This window comes from Bidens hawaiensis, unplaced genomic scaffold (genome assembly GCF_021521415.1).
Source record: "Bidens hawaiensis isolate Kalapana, Puna unplaced genomic scaffold, B.hawaiensis_p1.1 tig00006365_1, whole genome shotgun sequence".
NCBI classification, from domain to species: domain Eukaryota; kingdom Viridiplantae; phylum Streptophyta; class Magnoliopsida; order Asterales; family Asteraceae; genus Bidens; species Bidens hawaiensis.
In genome coordinates, this window is record NW_027491425.1 from 684,583 (window position 1) to 703,781 (window position 19,199).

At 39.1% G+C, this 19,199-nt stretch overlaps 1 protein-coding gene across 1 annotated transcript; it reads left to right on the forward strand.

Moving 5' to 3' along the window:
* Window positions 1-618: 618 nt before the first annotated feature.
* On the forward strand, window positions 619-1,332 carry LOC143632147 (uncharacterized). Its single transcript, XM_077100725.1, has 2 exons — window positions 619-1,047; window positions 1,135-1,332. Exons 1-2 carry the CDS (start codon window positions 619-621, stop codon window positions 1,330-1,332), a joined length of 627 nt encoding a protein of 208 aa, XP_076956840.1.
* Window positions 1,333-19,199: the final 17,867 nt, after the last annotated feature.

Genomic DNA, 19,199 nt, shown 5'->3' on the forward strand with positions numbered 1-19,199 from the left:
TACACCCCCAAACAAATATAATTAATAAGTCGTGTTTTGTAGTCGAGTCTAATTAGCTAATAAACGTAATTTAAAGAGTCTCGTGGGTTCGATATCCGGACTTACTTAGCTTAACTAGAGTCGATCGATTCACTTGTCGATTAGTAGTTTAGTCGAGTTTTAGAGGGTCTAGAGTATTACTTAGTGTTTATTTTTAGTTAATTTAATTAATAAATATTAAACTACTTCAAGCACATTAAGTTTTTGGTGCCGTTTCTGGGGATCTCTCATTCAATTGCGTTATTAGCTTTGATTGGACCTACTTGCTACATACGTGCTACTTGTTTACGTTTTTGTTTGAGTCGTAGGAGTCTAATTAAGTCTAGTATGTTTTTAATTATTAGTTTGTTTTTATTATCTCGTTTTATTAGAAACTAATTACTCGGTCTTGTGCGTTTTTGTAGGTATATGCCACATCTTCGTTCGCAAGGACCGCCGTTGAATTGTTTTGGACCCACTCCGTTGAAGTTCGAGGCAAGTTCGTCTGAAAAGTAACCGATCACCATAGATACTTCACCAAAGTCATCTCCCACAAATTCACCCGCCAATTCACCACCACCAAGTCCTAGACCCGTTCCAATGGCCGAGAATAACCGCACCGTGTACCAACAAGCTTTTGAAGGGTTCCATGGAGATCACTCACCCATTGTCGCTCCCGACATTAATAACCCTAACTCGTGGAAGATCCCATCCTATGTCATGAACAACATTACCCAACACCACCAATTCCATGGCCGTGAAGATGAAGATGCACCGGTACACATCCACCGTCTGACTCGTGTGTTCAAAATGTTCAATTTGCAAGGTGCTAATGAGGATGCGACCTTCCTTCACTCGTTCCCGTTTACACTTTCGGGTCGTGCCGCCACTTGGCTTGATTCGCAACCTGCTGGAGCATTTACCACATGGGAGGCGCTTCGCAATGCATTAATCAAGAAGTACTTTCCACCTGCTAAGGCCTCTCTCCTCCGTGATCAGATCCACTCCTTTCACATGGAGCCGAATGAGGCATATTACCAAGCTTGGGAGCGTTTTCAGAATCTTCTTTCCCGTTGTTCACAACATGGTCTCACCCCTTGGGTCCTTGTTGAAAAGTTTTACAACGGGCTTACTTATGAGGCTCAGGCGAGGTTTGACACAGCTGCTGGGGGAAATTTGATGGATAAGAAGAATGTGACCGAGTGTAACGAGCTGTTTAAAAGTTTCGCGCAGTCTGAGTACGCGAAGAAGCCACGAGGCGGGAATTCCTATCCCATCACCAGTACACCCTCATCTGCTCGAGGTGTGCGCTAGGCTAATCTGGACACTGGTATGGCTGCTGCTTTGGAGAATCTCACCCGAGAGATAAAAGAGTTAAAGGCTAAGGTGGATAAGTGTGAGATGTGTAGAGGTGGTCATGGTACGCTGGATTGTCCGTTGATGAATAATCAAGATGTTGATTTTGTGGCTGGTCAAAACAGGTTCCCTAATGCTTACAACAACAACAATCAGAACTGGAACAGCTACAAGAATCAGAACCGGAATCAAGGGCAAGGTAACTCGAATTAGCGTCAGGCTGGTGGGCCACCTGGTTTCCAAGCTTCCTATAACCGAAATCAGGGACAGTATAACAATGAAGGTTCTAATGGTTAAAGTCCGAATAATGTGCTGGATCTGAGTAAGAAGTTGGACTAGATGATGCAGCAAATAGTTACTAGAGACCAAGCCACTCAAAAGACCCTTGCCGAGCATGATATGCTTTTCAAGAATCAACAATCAGCTATGCTCGACATGCAAAGAACCATTGGTGATATTGCCCGACAATTGAATGAGAGACCCCTAGGACAGTTTTCAGGTTCTACTCAACAGAATCCAGCCGCTCAAATTAAGGAGATTACTACTCATAGCGGCAAGGTTTTGGGTCCCAAGGTAAGAAGGAATGAGGTTGAAGTGGAAGATGAGGAGGTGATGGATGAAGATATCGAGATGGAAGTACCGAGTAAAGTGCATAACACCGCACCAGTTACACCGCCAGTAGTGAAGAAGCCGGTTGAAGTCCGACCATCACCTTTGATTGATCACTCTCGTGTCCCGTATCCCGCTCGCGCGAAACATCAGAAATACACGCGGGAATATGGGCATTTTTTTGATATGTTCCGACAGTTGAAGATTAATCTTCCGTTCATTGAAGCCCTCCAACACATGCCGAAGTAGGCAAAGTTCTTGAAAGACCTGTTGAAAAGGAAGGATAGGTTGGGGGAGGTGTCATCGATTCCACTTATGGGAGATTGTTTGGAGGTAGTGTTGAACCGCGTGCCCGAGAAGTTGTCGGATCCGGGTGTGTTTACGATTCCGTGTATGTTTGGTAGTGATGCGATGAGCCATGCATTGGCAGATTTGGGTGCGAGTATAAATTTGGTGTCGTATTCTTTGTACGAGAAGTTGGAGTTAGGCGAGCTTACACCGATTCGCATGTCTTTATTCGTTGGCCGATCGTTCGGTCAAGTATCCGCGAGGTATTATCAAGAATTTTTTAGTAAAGGTGGATAAGTTTGTGTTCCCATTTGATTTTGTGGTGCTCGATATGGAGGCCGACGAGAAGGTTCCCATTATTCTTGGCCGTCCGTTCTGACGTATTGCGAAGGCACTTATCGATGTTTTTGATGGGAAGATCACGCTTCGGGTTGGTGATGAGAATGTTACTTATGATGTCGCGAGGTCGATGAAGCATCCGAGTGATCAACATGATTTCAGTGGTCCATGCCACTCGGTTTATTTTGTTAACTCGTTTATTGCAAGTATTGATAGCTGTTTCGATTATATTTGTGGTGCGGATCTCGTGGGAAGTAATGGGCTGGATGATTGTGATGTTTTGGGTGAGGATGAGTTGTGTGAGAACGACTCGGTTTGTGATGAGTTGGCTGAGATTTCGGGGTTGCCCGAGATGATTGAGGTAAATGAGTTTAGTTGTGAGAGTGAGGCGGGTTCCGTGGAAAAACCCGCTCCGTTGGAATTGAAAGTACTCCCGTCACACTTGGAGTATGCGTATCTTGATGAGGGCTCGAACTTGCCCGTTATTGTGTCATCCAAGCTGACGGAAGAATAAAAGACGAAGCTGATTGAAGTGTTGAAACTACATGAGGGGGCGATTGCATGGAGACTTTCTGATATTCAAGGTATTGGCCCCGCTTATTACACACACCGGATTCTAATGGAGGATGATTACAAACCGGTGGTGCAACCACAAAGGCGTCTTAATCCGAATATGCAAGAGGTGGTGAAGAAGGAGGTATTAAAGTTGATGGATGCTGGGATGATTTACCCGATTTCCGATTCTCCATGGGTGAGCCCGACTCAAGTTGTTCCAAAGAAGGGAGGTATGACCGTTGTGATGAATGAGAAGAATGAGCTTATCCCTTCACGTACGGTTACCGGTTGGAGAGTACGTATTGATTATCGGCGATTAAATGATGCCACCCGGAATGACCACTTCTCGTTGCCGTTTATTGATCAGATGTTGGAGCATTTGGCAGGTCAGCAGTTTTATTGTTTTCTTGATGGTTTTTCGGGTTATTTTCATATCCCCATTGCACCAGAAGACCAAGAGAAGACGACTTTTACATGTCCATATGGCACGTTTGCCTACCGTCGCATGCCGTTTGGACTATGTAACGCTCCGGCTACATTTCAACGTTGTATGGTGCCCATATTTCAAGATATGATAGAGACGTCCATGGAGGTGTTTATGGACGATTTTTCGGTTTACGGTAATTCTTTCGATCATTGTTTGACCAATCTTGAGAAAATTTTGAAGAGGTGTATTGAGACAAAGTTGATGTTGAATTGGGAAAAATGCCATTTTATGGTGACGGAAGGAATCGTGTTGGGTCATAAGATCTTGAGAGATGGTATTGAGGTGGATCGGGCAAAGATTGATACTATAAGTAGACTTCCTCCACCGATGAATGTGAAGGCGATTAGGAGTTTCTTGGCCATGCGGGATTTTATCGGCGATTTATCAAATACTTCTCCAAAATTACCCGCCCGATGACCCGACTCATCGAGAAAGACGTACCATTTGTTTTTGATGATGAATGTGTGAAGGCGTTCACGTTTTTGAAAGAGAAGCTTGTAAGTGCTCCCATCCTTTGTTCTCCCGATTGGAGTTTGCCATTCGAGCTCATGTGTGATGCTATTGATTATGCGGTTGGAGCGGTTTTGGGGCAAAGGCGAGATAAACATTTTCACCCCATCTATTATGCTAGCAAGACATTGAATGATGCCCAAGAGAACTACACCACCACCAAGAAGGAGCTTTTAGCTGTTGTTTTCGCATTTGACAAGTTCCGCTCGTATCTCGTGCTTTCGAAGACCACCGTCTTTACTGATCATGCAGCTTTACGTTTTCTTTTTCATAAGAAAGACGCAAAGCCTCTTCATATACGGTGGATTATTCTACTTTTCGAATTTGACATCGAGATTAAAGATAAGAGGGGTGCGGAAAATGTAGCGGCCGATCATCTATCCCGTCTAGAGGACCCGAGGAGAGAAGAGTTGCGTGAGGAGGAGATTGGTGATACATTTCCTCATGAGTCGATCGATTTTGTTGCGGCTGAGAAGCAAGGTATGCCATGGTTCACCGAGTTTGCTAATTATTTGGCTAATGGTTTTATGTTGGAGGGTATGACTACGCAACAAAAGAGGAAATTCTTCCGGGATGTTAATCGGTATGTGTGGGATGACCCGTTTTTGTTTAAGATTGGTGGTGATCGAATTTTGAGGAGATGTGTGACGAAAGAGGAAGGTTGGGATATTCTCAAGCATGTTCATGAAGGGTTGACTGGAGGTCATCATGGTGCGCATGCGACCGCGCAGAAGGTGTTTGATAGTGGTTTCTATTGGCCGACGGTTGTTAAAGACGCTGAGGAGTTTGTGAAGCTTTGTGATGCGTGCCAAAGAACAGGTAATATTTCATCCAAGAATGAGATGCCTTAAAACCCCATACAAATTCTTGAAATCTTTGATGTTTGGGGCATCGACTTCATGGGACCGTTTCCCACGTCGACCGGTAATAAGTATATTTTGGTGGCTATTGATTATGTTTCGAAGTGGGTGGAAGCCCAACCGTTGGCTACAAATGATACCCGAGTTGTTGTGAGGTTCCTCAAGAAGCTTTTCACTCGTTTCGGTACTCCGAGAGCTATTATTAGTGATCGGGGAACCCATTTTTGTAATACCGTCATGGAGAAAGCATTGGCTCGTTATGGGGTTACTCATCGTACCTCTACTGCCTATCACCCTCAAACGAACGGTCAAGTCGAGAATGCAAATCGAGGGGTGCAGAAGATTTTGGAAAAGACGGTTGGGGCAAGTCGAAAGGATTGGTCGGAGAAGTTAGATGATGCATTGTGGGCATTCCGGACCACGTACAAGACTCCGTTGGGTAGTACACCGTTTATGCTTGTTTATGGTAAGTCTTGTCATCTTCCGGTTGAGTTGGAGCATCGTGCTTATTGGGCGTTGAATACGGTTAATGTCGATCTCACCGAGGCCGCAAGGAAAAGATACTTTCAGATTCATGAGTTGGAGGAGCTTCGGGATGCAGCATATTCCCGATCGTTGAACATCAAAGAAAAGACAAAAGCTCTACACGATCGACGTTTGAAAGGCGGCAAAGATTTCAAGAAAGGCGATAAGGTATTGTTATTTCTCTCGTTTGAAGTTGTTTGCAGGAAAGTTGAGATCGAAGTGGACAGGACCGTACTTGGTGAAAGAAGTTTTCCCTTATGGAGTGGTGGAGTTGGAGAATCCGGATAATGGAACATCTCGGAAGGTGAACGATCATCGCTTAAAGCACTATCTTGGAGGACCGGAGGAATCAATCGAGATGGAGGAAACTCCTCTCGACCCATCGCACTGAACTGTCACATATGGTTCTTGAGTGAAAACTCAAGTGTAGAGTTTGTATTTCTATTTCTATTTCTATTTCTATTTCTATTTTCTCTTTATTTTTGTTTTTGCGTCACTAACCGTGTCTTGTAATTTTCGTTTTTGTATTTGAGTCGTGTCAAGGGATCATTACCGACAACAGAAGAAGAATCGCCAGGTAAGGGGAAGCGCCAGGTAAGTCTCACGAGTAATAATCGAATCATGCAATCACCTAACCCTTTATACCCTTTATTAAACCCATAAATTAATATATATATATATATATATACCCCGGAGCGCCGCGCGACCGGGGGATGAATGCCCGACGCGCGGTGCGACGTTTAAGGCCGGAATTTTTTTTTATTTAATATATTAAAACAATTTCTTCTTCCATTTTTCAAATCCTTCTTCATCTCCTTCCCCAAACCCACGAAACCCTAACCTTTTCACCACCAAATCCACCATTTTTTCACTATTTTTCACCAAATCAAACCTTAAAATCATCAATGTAACATCAATTAACCATAACTCACCATTAATTTCCATCTATCTTTCACCATTCAAGCCACATTCACCATTTAACTTTCAAACTTTTTTACCTCTTAATTCTTGCATTTCAAGCTCTAAGGTATGATTTCTTGTCACCATTTGTACTTGTTTTTGTATATTTAGCCTAGTTTTGTACGTTTTCTTTGTTAGTTTGAGTAAACTAGTTTGTTGGGTTTTTGAGGAATTGTTAGTTTGTTGAAGTAAGTTGGTGGGTTTTGATAACCGGGTTAAGTTCAGTTAGAAAATATATTTAGTTTGCCGGTTTGTGTCGATTTTTTGAAGTTATTTGGTGCATTATTGGTTGCGGGTGGTCCAGTTTTGTTTTCCAAAATTACTAGTTTGTTGCGGTTGGGCCGGTTTTGGTATTGCAAAGTGAAATTTGGTTTGAAGATGTTTGTGACTTATTGGAGTTGAGATTTAAATGTTGACATATTTTTATACAAAGTTTTAATCGTGATTTTCAGTTAACTTTATAACTCATTGTTTGGTTTTTGTGGCACGTTTACTTAATTGGGACAATTAATATGCCGGGTGGGGGTGTTGTATATTGAGTCATTGTTGTTTTTTCGATTAGTTAGTTTAAATTTGTTTTGAATTTTTAATTATTCGTTGAACTTTACTTGCTAAAAATGGCCGCTCGTTCGTACTCAATCTCCATTCGGACGAGTTCGGTCGTTTGATTTTTGTAACCGGATACTAATTTTCTCCCTTTGTTTGCTTGTTTATTTGTGTTTTTCAGGATGTCAGGAGAAGGTTCGTCACATGGAGCGACTAAGCGAAGACGCGGTCCGGCACCGGGTCCGCAAGATGATGAGCCGGAAATGGAGGATGTGGTTGGAAGAACAAAAAAGCGAGAGATTAATTACAAGGAAGGAGCGGTACCATTGAGGCGAAAGACTAGAGGTATGCGAGGTTGTACGTTACTCCAATTTACGGAAGATTCGAAAGAATATGAGAAGTTTTATGATCTTATGGGGTCGGATATGCTAATTTTCGAAACGATTAATTGGGATACTTTGGATGAGATAGGGCAAAGAGGTAGGATCGAGGAGTTATTGGGCCCGAAGTTTAAAGCGATGTTATGCTTAAAGGAACGGCAGTATAAAGAGTTAACGCTTGAGTTTTTAGTTACGTTTCGGTATAAAGAAGGTAATTTTGATTAACCCGACGCGGTCTCGTTTGCATTAGGACGGGAGACGTACGAGATGACGATCAACGAGTTTGGGGTAGCAAGTGGTTTTTACACGGAAGATGAAGTTAATACGGTCGAGTTTCACACGAGTTTGAGAGGGGCGTTTAGAAATAAGAGGCCCTTTAGTTTTACCGGCACGGATTTGGCTGCTTTTTGGGTAAAGATTTCGGTTTCTCCATTTTCAGGAAGTATGGTAGCATCGGACATTCGTGACCCGGTTTTGAGGTACATTCATAAAATTTTAAGTACTACTTTGGTTGGACGAGGGTCGGGTGAGAACAAGGTGAATTGGTTGGATTTGTTTTGTTTATTAGTTATGGTTGAACAAAGGCCTGTTAAGGTGGAAAGTGTTTTGGCTTGGTCGTTTCATCGAAATTGAAGGGGAGGTACACAAAAGAGATCAAAGTTAGATATGGGCCCATATGTGACATTGTTGGCAAAGAATTTGGGTGTTTTTGAGAAATATAAACAGGAATATTTGACACACGGGCCAGTGATTGAGTATCTTGGTGTGAGAGAGTTGTGGTCGTCTGGGATTTTAGCGCCTTTTGATCCATTAGTATGGGAAGGGGATCGTTTGGGTCATATAGAGCTTCCGCCTCCTGATTCTGAGGTCGCTGCGGCGATGCGAGCTGAGTTGCCTACCCGACATCAGAGGCCGTTACACAGACAAGAAAGACCGGGAAGACAATTTCCAGTTCGAGAGCCTCGTCCCGAGGTACTTACTTTAGATTCTTTATATGACAGGATGGAGTCGGGATTCGACCACATGCAGGGTTACGTGAATGAATAGTGTGATGGGATTAGACAGCTGATGAGGGACAGTCAACAGAGACAAGATGAAAATATGAGGCACTTGATGACTGGGTTGCATATTGATTTGCCTGATTATTTGAGACAGCCGCTTGTGTCAGGGCCGAGTGGGTCGAGTTTTCCGGGAGGTTTGGGAAGCTATGGTTATGGTCATGGATATGGGTATGGTGCACCATTTTATGGGCCGGGTTCACGTGAGTTTGAGGAAGCTGAGCCGTATCAGACATTGGAGCAGAGTGAGGAAGAGGATGAAGACTAAGTGTGGGGACGTCCTAGCAAGCATTGGGAGTTGTATCTTTTTATGTTTTATTTTGCTTTTATGATGATTTTATTTTCGTTGGTCTGTATAATTAGTAACCTGAACTTCTACGGCTGGGAGGATGGGTTGGTGTGATGTTTTCCAAGACACCTAATTAGACTTTATTTTCTAGATATTCTATTAACTTAGGTACGTCGAGTGGAGAGGCCGTGTCCGTTCAGAAATGAGAGAATGAGATTAATAATCATGGCGAGCGAAGCGGTGAGGAGAGAATTCATGGCGACAGACTGGCACTTTGACAGTCTTCCATTCTACCAGCTAAGTCTTTTCCTTTTTACTTTGCTTTTATATTTTTGTTTTTATTTATTTTTGTATTTTTAGGCTTTGTTTTTAAATTTTTGAGTCGTGTTTCCATCCTTGCATCGAGGACAATGCAAATTTTAAGTGTAGGGATGGGAATACATATGTTTTTTTCGTTTTAGTTTTTTCGTTTAAATTATATAAAAAAAAGTTTTAAAAAATGTCCATTGTTTTTGTTCTTTTTACGTTTAAATGGGAGATGAGGATACTTATCGGGAATCGGTTTTTCAAACTACTAATAATAAGATATAATTAAATAACACGCACTTAACTTGGGATGTGTCGGTAGGCTCAGCTTTAGAATGAAAGGGCAGTTTGATAATTGGTTTTTAACGATAAGTATGATTTTTAGTGGGAAACATGTTGAGTCTGTATAAAATACGAGATGAAAGGTCGGCCACACTCAAGCCTCATTTTTAGTTCGATTGTGGAAAATTAAAAATTTTAAAGAAATCTGAATACGCTATCATACGATGCTTGGGTAGGTTTAAACGTTAAAGTATACCGTGTAGCCGGTGATATAAACTTAAAACTTACACTTCTAGTTTTAGTGGTTAACACTTCATAGGCGTATGGTTTTATAGCCTTAAATCCTGTATTGATGGAATGCCTCGGGTTCGGAGACCACGGGTCTTTTTAAGGTTGTTCATCTGGTATCTTCGGATATTTAAATACTAAAAGCTTTTAAGCATAAACCCGCAGTTTACTGCCATTACACTCACTTACATCAATTACAGTGAAGTAAAATCTTGATGATCCAGTGATCATCCCGCTGTTAGTCATACGTGGTCCTCTTACTTGCGTCCCATACTGACGTGTGTGAATATATATATAAATTTGGATAAAAGTTCCACACAAATCGGGTTTTAAAAATAGGTTTCACCTACAACTAAACCACACACGAAAGGCAAGTGTACCTATCGTTTGTAATAAAGTGTCGGCAAGAACCGAGTGTCAATCCATGGATACGGTAATTTTCTAGTACTAAATCTTTGTAAGTGACTTACCGAACAAAGAAATCTTAATTTGATTTTTTAACTAACTAAACTAGCATACAATGAAGACAAAGTAAGTAAAAATACAAGAAACAATCAATCCAACAAGACTACCTAGACACGCATCCACTCTACTAATGTGATAAAATAGTAATGATATGGTAAACATCATGAATCTAAACATAAATACTAGATTACAATCAAGCAACCTAATACTAACAAATAATCATCATGATAGGCTTCCAATCAAGAATTAAACATAGACTAACTTGTTTGTCAAAACAACAAAGTCTCATAATCAAAGGAAAGCTAGCATGAACAACATTCTAACCACCTAAGATTACACTAAATTAGCTAAACTCATGAATTAAACATCAACTTATGAAACTTTAACTAGCAAGTCATCACCAAGTCAAGAATCATAACAACACTCATCAATTTTCCAATATCAAGTGTAGGGTTTCGTGCTCATCAATAATATTATAACCAAACTAATCTTTACTAGTCATTCCTAACTTAGCAATGTAAACAAAGAAAACATGAACATTCAAAGTTTACAAACAAACATCTAGAACATAGTTTTCCAACATGAATGCCTAAACATTTGTAAGACTAACAAGGTATGCAATTCTAACAAGCATGAACACCATCAATATCAACTCATAACTTCAACATTTCCTTGAAAGAAAACCAAATTACCATAACCATACATAGATAAAAATCATAATAGTAAATGCTTCAACAATGTCTAGATAGTAAAGGTCTTAGCCCATAAGGCTTAATACAACTACAATCAATATAAAAATAAGCTTACAAAACATGCTCTTAAACATAGAAATGCAAACCAAAATTAAGAAAGGATTGAAGGATGGAATGATGAATCTTATGTTGGTGGAAGCCTCCAAGAATCCCCTAAAATTGCTGCACTTGATTGAGAGAAAATCCCCAAGACTCCACACACCAAAAATGAGGATAATGGATGTGTATATATGCTGTCTGGACGTCTGGCACGGGCACTTGCACGGGCTTGCACGACCGTGCCTATTTGTGGAAAGTCAACCATTGGCTTTAATCTGAACAAAAATTCAGATTTCCCTGTTCTGGCACGGTCATCGGCACGGGCCCGCACGGCCGTGCAGGTCTGGCACTGGCAAGCATGGTCGTGCAGGTTTGGCAGAATGCTTATTTTGTCCCCGAAACGCCCCCTTTTCATGTTTTCTTGGTCGGGCGGGCGCCCGGATTTGCAAATTCACAAATAACTCAAATAAGTACCTAAAACAATGAATTTGCATGAAGTTCGGGATATATATGAAGGTAATTTGATGCAATAAGATGTACACTTTGTGTTACATCACATACCATTAAGAACAGGATCAACTAGAGACACGACATATGTAAACCGACAGATGAAAACTTGTAAAATCACGTGTGGCAATGGGTCCGAGGTGTTGCTTGATAGCGGGGATATGTCATGTAGTGGGGAACACTAGCTAGTTAGTTGAATAATTGAACCTTAATCGTATCTAATGGCTGCTTGGTATACTTTGATGTTTAAATTTAGGTGGATAAACAATATCCTTGATCGTCTTAGCTGTTCATGAAAAACGTGCAACAATGTTTTAATCTGCTATTATGAGGTTTAAGTCAAGTTGGGGTGGTTTGATTCGGTAAAATCTAAAATAAAACGGGTCTTGACTGTGGGTTCCACTAAATTGTATACAAATTAATAGTAATAGTCATATCTTACTTGTCCCGGTAAAGACAAAGGCATGGGTTTAAGTGGAAAACAATATTTGTGATCGCAGTTTTTGCGTTGTTCTAAAATTTTAAGATAATCTATATGTTTTTAAGACTGAATTTCACTGATTCTGATTTCATTGCAATGAGACTTTTTCAGGGACGAAAAAAGGTTAAGTGTGGGGATATTTGATATAACGTTTAATATACTTAATTCCCGTGTACATTTTATTTAATATTTTATTAGTTTATGTTCGATTTCTCGTAAGATTTGTATACTACTAATATATTTTATATTTTAGGTTTCGGGTTTTGAATTCCGGTGAAAAGAGGGCGAAAAAGGAGCAAAAACAAGCCGAACCAGAGAACCGAAAGATCAGGAAACGAACCGGACCGAACCAGAAGAGAACCGGACCGGCTAGGCCGGCCGGCCCCCTCCCAACCACGCCGGAGCGCCGCGCGGTGGGGGTGGCCAAGCCCGTTGCGCGGCCCGGCGGTGCCAAGTTCCAGAATCTTCGTTTCTTGGCTGACTTTACGTATTTGTGGACACCTATTGCCTATATAAAGACCCCTAAACTCACCCTTAAACATACCCTGAAGTTCTAGACAAATTTGGTGAGTTCCAAGGAGTCCGAGAGCATATTTTGGCAGCTTTGGAGTCGGAGAATCAGCTGGTGTAATGCATATTGGTTGAAGGCGAAGAACACGGGTTTTATCTTTTGTTTCTTTCGTTTTCGTTATTTTATCGCCATGAATTCTTATTTGCTTGTTTTGTTTAAACCTAAGATACTAGGCTAAATTGCATGAACTACTTAGGCTTAAGATGAACCTACTTTGATGTTTTGATTTGACTTTGGGATTGTTTATCGTTATGGTTTTTATGGTTTAGTAAAAGATTTATCTATAATTAGTTGATGCGTATGAATGTTTAGGATTGTTTGATGAGTTTTATTCCATTGTTTTCCTTGATTATTGTTTGTCATATGATAGGTGAAGAGGTATGTACCCGCCTCAACACCGAGCAAGGCGGGTCAACCCACAAGATAAAGACATTATGAAGGCACAAAGCCAAAACCTATGCGCATGGCGCATACAAAACATGCTCAGGCATCATATGCCCAGGCACACATATGCTCGCGCATCACATATGCGCGCGGCGCATCAGCGCGCGGCGCATATCACATGCTCGTGCATATCACATCTGCCCAGACACACATGCTCGCGCATCACATATGCGCGCAGCGCATCAGCGCGCGGCGCATATCACATGCTCGTGCATATCACATCTGCGCATGAAATATCTGCGCGTGAGAATAAAGAGAAGACCTCGCGCATCCTCAGGATGGGCGCATATCACACGTGCGCATAATCAACCTCGTCCTTATCCAAATCAGGATTAGGGCAACCCTGATTGTGCACGTCAGACAACCTTCCAGAAGGCATCTTTTTAAGGAGTAAGAATATGCTGATGTTGACAGCTGCCAAATTAAAGGTCGACAACTCAGCATGACACATGTGTTACCACGTGATTACAACCAACGAAGAGCGCCAGGTGTCCCAGAGGACACGTGGCGCAGTGCGATTGGAGGAAGCCAACGAGGTTGAGCCCAACCGGTGGTAACCCTAGCACTATAAATACAGCATCAACTCCACTTTGATGACACATTCATACTCAATCATTGACAGTTACAGGCAGTGATATCACATTCAATCATATTGAATTACATTCACTCACAGTCAGTTACATACAATCACACAGTCTCACAATCAGAGAGATTCAGCTATTCAGCAATACTCTTGAGATTCTCTTACACACATTATCATCTTCTCCACAATATACTGATTCTCACGCCGGAGGGTTACCCCAAAGAGGACCCCTCCGTCCCTTTCTGAGGGGTAAGTAACGGCGTTGTTCATTTTGTAGGTGGAAGAACACTGATCCAGAAGAACCATCGGTGAAATAGTATAATCACACCCGAGGAAAGTAGATCTGCTACCAGTGAGTAGATCCACGTTTCTTCAATAGGATTGCTATTAGGTCAATTACTTCGTGTTTTTGATTATTTTATGATTGATGTCATGATAAGGTCATAGGAATAATATTGTCGAATAAACCTAATTGTGCTGCTAACCTAAATCTGTAAAGTGCTAGGTTATTGATAAGTCTTTACTATTTAATCTTTTTAGATTTAGTTCTTCATAAAGAGTCCGTCTAGGTTTGATTATTTATTATTGTTTATCAAATCAATTAAATATAGTAAATTGCCTTTGATTTCCGCGTTGTGAGGTAGGATTTTGTATAATGGAACTAAATTATAAATAATTGGGTGACCATAAGGGAACTTGATTTTCAATACTGGTGTGCGTTAAAACTTGCTAGAAATCCATAGGTGTCTCTTGAAAAGGGTCAGGGGTCCTGTTCGGGTTTTCTTTTAAGTGTCTAATTTATGATCTCAGTTCATAACTAAATATTTTCCCGAATCAATTCATTACTGAAATTTAGGGGATTCTAGCCTAGGTAGTTTTCTCATCATCATCTTATTTTCACAACAAACTTTGTTTTCGTTTAAATTACTTGTTTTATTAATTAGTTTTCAATTATAGTATTTAATTAGTATTTTAAATAAAACACCAACAAACAAATATAATTAATAAGTCTTGTTTTGTAGTCGAGTCTAATTAGCTAATAAACGTAATTTAAAGAGTCTCGTAGGTTTGATATCCGGACTTACTTAGCTTTAATAGAGTTGATCGGTTCACTTGCCGGTTAGTAGTTTAGTCGAGTTTTAGATAGTCTAGAGTATTACTTAGTATTTATTTTTAGTTAATTTAGTTAATAAATATTAAACTACTTCAAGCACATCACCATGTAATTCTATTATAAATTTAGTATCCAGATGTTAGTTTAATACTTTAATCTTTCTTTAGATTTGAAGTAAATACACAACAAAATGGGATCTTTTGGACCAAAAAATTAAAAGGATACAATTGACAAGTCAGACTCAGACAGTACTGAAATGTCATGAAACAGGCTAAAGGCGTTGTTAGTTGGCTTTGGAATCTCCGGCCTCTTTTGTTTTTGTTTATTTTCAGCAAAAAAGCTAGAGGAATTGTCACTTTTATAAGGAATATTTTGTAATGATGAGAATGTAGAGGGTTTTCCCCAACCTTGGGGCTTGGAACTAAGTAAACACACTAGTAGCACATAAAGGAATGTTCAGTTTCTAACCTATTAAGTTCACATAATTACTTGGATTTGGATTTATGGTACAATGGTAACAAGCAAACCTACTAACTAAAATACTAAAATCTCACCTATACCAGTGCTATTACGAGCCTAGTGATGGTAGGACTAGGACTGGACAAACTTTACCTCTATTTCACATATTGAACGGTTTGCTCCCTATGAGATCTCCCGATTCCTAACTCCTAAGACCTTGCAATGAATGAGACGCATACAATAGCAAATAAGGTGACATAAAATTACTCAAAATAACAACCAAACAGAAACAAGAGTACTAAAACGATAAATCTTATAAAGAGAAATTAATTTTTTTTGTTTCACAATAAAATATAATGTTTACATCAAGACAGAATACAAATAAGCAACAAGCTGCGCCGCAAGATCTTTTTGAATTGCAAAATAAAATAGAAAAGATTTTTTTCTTTTTTTGCATAAATAAAGGGCAAACACCTCAACTAGACACTACGATACTGCTTATTTTTTCAAAGGTAAAATGTTTTGCAGTCTGGAGACCATATTTGCAGGCATCTGATCGGTCGTCGTCGGATCGGTCAAAAATAAAGAATAATTGTGTTTCTAATCACCTTAAACTAGTTAGGGTAAGAAGGGTGTCGAACCACGAAGAGTTTGTGGTCGGTGATCTAAATTTAATCGATTAACAATTATGAAGCTTTTTTAAGTAGTCGTAAAGACCAAATATGATTTTGGTTTAAAATAAATATTTTTTTTTAAGTTTTAATGAAAACAAATAATAATGTGCAAGAAATAAATTTGAATTGTAAACAATGATTATGAAACGAATCAAACCTGGGTTTCAAGTTCTATAAGTAATTCGGGCAAGGCACACTATAAAAATGAGTTCATGTAATCACAATAGTTATTTAGGTTCAATACATAATTTCCCAACGAAAAGCATCAATACTCGTCTATCGTAGGTAAATGGTGCAAGAAAACCTTCACGCAAAGAATCTTAGACAAGTATATGCAATATAGATTAAGAACATGAATTAACCCTAACACGCATCATGGACACTAGCAACTATCATCTTATGAGGTCAATGGTGCAAGAAATCCTTAACAACATAAGTTAACAATAATAAAAAGTCACACAATTCGTGTTCACACCAAACGATTACATAAAATATTATCTCAATTCATAGATGTGAAAAACCCTAAAACTTACAAAACCCTACACCCGGGAATGATTAAAGGTGGATTAGCCGCTCATGGTTATGGAGACCATCTTCACTTTTGTTTTGCAATCTTCAAAAAGGGATGTCAAGAGATAAGTCCCCATCTTCAATGGTGTTGGTTTTCTTTTATAATTGTTCTTTTCCTCCCTGCTGTCTGTAACTGCCGTCCATTTTAAAATCAGCAGCCTACCTCCCAATGTCTTGTAACTCCTTTCAAAAACCCCTGCAACCTTTTTTTTTCTCGTGGACTCCCCTCTACTCTCTTGATCAGCCCAAAAATTAAATAAAGATCAGCCCATGTAGCTAATCCATCAAACCGAAACATCTGCTAATTGTGATGTGAATAATAAATGCATATGTAACATTTGCTTCAATTAGAGTTAATACATATTAATCATAAATTTGATTCAAATTTCAAACATGTCACGTGAAACTTAAACTTATTAAACTTATTATTATTATTATTAATTCATTTAATTAGCTCGTTTTCTTCGCTACCCTTAAAATATAAAAACAACTTAATATAATTGCATTTCAACAAATATTTAAACTATAAATGTAATATTATTAGCAATTAGTCACAACCAAACACTCACTCATCAGCATCTGTAGAAGAAGAGGTGGACCAAACCTCTGCAGTTTGCAAGAAGAATACTGCTTGTTTTTTAACATCTGTAAACTGCTAAAATAAACTGGTGATGGTGTACAAACTATGGTAGTGGCTTGTGGTGGTGCCAGACGGTGATAGTGGTGGTGGCGGGCGGTAGGTGGTGGTGGAAGACGACGATGGTTTACGGTAGTGGTGGTGGTGATGGTGGACAGTGGGTATTGGTAGGTGGTAGTTTTTAACCCTTTACAGAGCATAGAAGATCTTAGAAGTTGATGGGCCAAGTCTGCACCAAGAAGAGTTCGTGCAGACGTTTTTTAATTAAATTTATTCGGAAAAAAAACAGCCTGCAGTGGCGATGTTTGCGCGTGGTCTACGCGGTGCAGACAAAAAAGACTGCACGAACATTTTTCAAAAAAACACGAAGCACCTACATCTACCTTGCTAATAAATGTCAATGCTATTGATCCATCAATATCTTTATCAAGATCTCCATATCGCCTCTTGTTTTTTAAACACCAAAAAGGAATGGAGTCAAAAGATTTCTTGAGGCTTACTTATTATTATGAAAAAAAAAATCATCTATTTATTATCAAAAACTTCAAGCTTTCGCTTGAGACTCCTACATAGATTAAGTTGCCGCTAATTTTTAATTTATCGAGTAAATTGAGGTTGATTTTGAATAAAAAAAATAGCTGAAAAATGAGTCAATTTATTTGCTTGGACACCGGTTGTATTTGTTTTTCCCTCTTTGCATGTTTTGACGACTTGCTTGTTATTCGTCCTTTTCGGGCCTTTAAAAAAATTGTTTATGAAGGTTTGTTCAATAGATTGTATTGAAACTTGAGTGCGCTTACATCAATAATACTTCTCCAACTATCAAATTTTTTTGTTGAACGTCAGCTCATACAATTTCTAACTTTACTATTAAATTATACTTATTTTCTTTTCTTAACCATGAGGACTTAACATTCATTCTTTCAACATTTGATAAGACAAAAATTTAAAATTCTTAGTACCACTAGGCAGAGGCTTCAGTTTCAATTATAGAATTGAGTTCAGTATGAATTTTAAAAGCATATGTATTATAATAATATTAAGTAAAAACATATATAATAATATTATTATATAAAATATAAAGTAAAATGATTTTACAACGAGCTCAAAGATAAAATCATAAACTTAGTTGGCATTACAGCCGAAGCCGAAAAAAACATCATATTCTAATCAATGGTACATGTGATGATGCATGCAGCGACAAATTCAAAGCAGACATTCAATTTTGGCTCCTTTTCGCATGCACCCTCTTACCAACAAAATTATTAGTATTTTAATTTTAACTGTTCAAAAGAAGTGAATTTTATATTCATGTAGACATTAATGGGACACACCCGCTTACACTTGTGTAAAGATAGAAACACCAATTTTCAATAGTTCGGATGCCTAGTTAGCGTGGTTTTCATCGTCCCTAAGAGCATTAGGAATCGTCCCGACTTCCATTTTTCCCCGATGAAATGCCCACGGAATTATTCTGACTTCCCCATTTTTGTTCTTGAATTACATAACATTTCGTAGAAAATAGGCTTATACTTCACAGAAACCGGTGAAAAGTGATCAGGGAAAAACGGGGAACAGTTTTCCCACCTGGTACCATCCCATGTTTCCTCCCAGCTCCACTCGATGTGCTCTAATCAGCTTCAAGTCAATTTCCTCTCAACGTTAATTTAAAATAATAATAACAATAATAATAGGCAAACTTGTGAAGAAACAATTAGCTAGGTAGACACGTTGCCACACACTATCCTAGTTGTGCGGCTTGCCACATTATATCTATCGCATGGGTGCCGACTGCGGCAACCACACCACCCATTTTAAGTTTTTTGGACATGTCGTTTCTTGCTTAATGCATTAAACCTTTTTAAAATGCTTTGGTCGGTCAAGTGTTTATTTTCATTGGTAATTTATTCGGTTAACTTAAGTCTTTAGTGTTGTTAGATTTTTATTTTTATTTTTTAATATACGTCTTCGGGTGAAAATGGTCTTCTTTGATATATAATAAATACATTAATTTTAGTGAAATATTTTCCAAATCAACAAAAGGAAAGAAAACGAAAACTTCTAGTCTTGATTTAACGATTATTGAGTTCTTACAAAGATTAACCCAGTAATCAGAATATCATTCTTCTGAAACCATAATAATATAATTATTATCTTGATTTGACAATTATTCGGTGTGCTATACAGAAAGGATATGGACATATCGTCATTATTTTTATGGACATGACCATTTTCTTTATTAAGTTT

Bases quoted from the DNA above. Each gene is read 5' to 3' on its own strand.
- LOC143632147 (XM_077100725.1), top strand. From the start codon at position 619: ATGGCCGAGAATAACCGCACCGTGTACCAACAAGCTTTTGAAGGGTTC. The intron at 1,048-1,134 runs GCATATTACCAA...CTTGTTGAAAAG, and splicing joins TTCACATGGAGCCGAATGAG to TTTTACAACGGGCTTACTTA.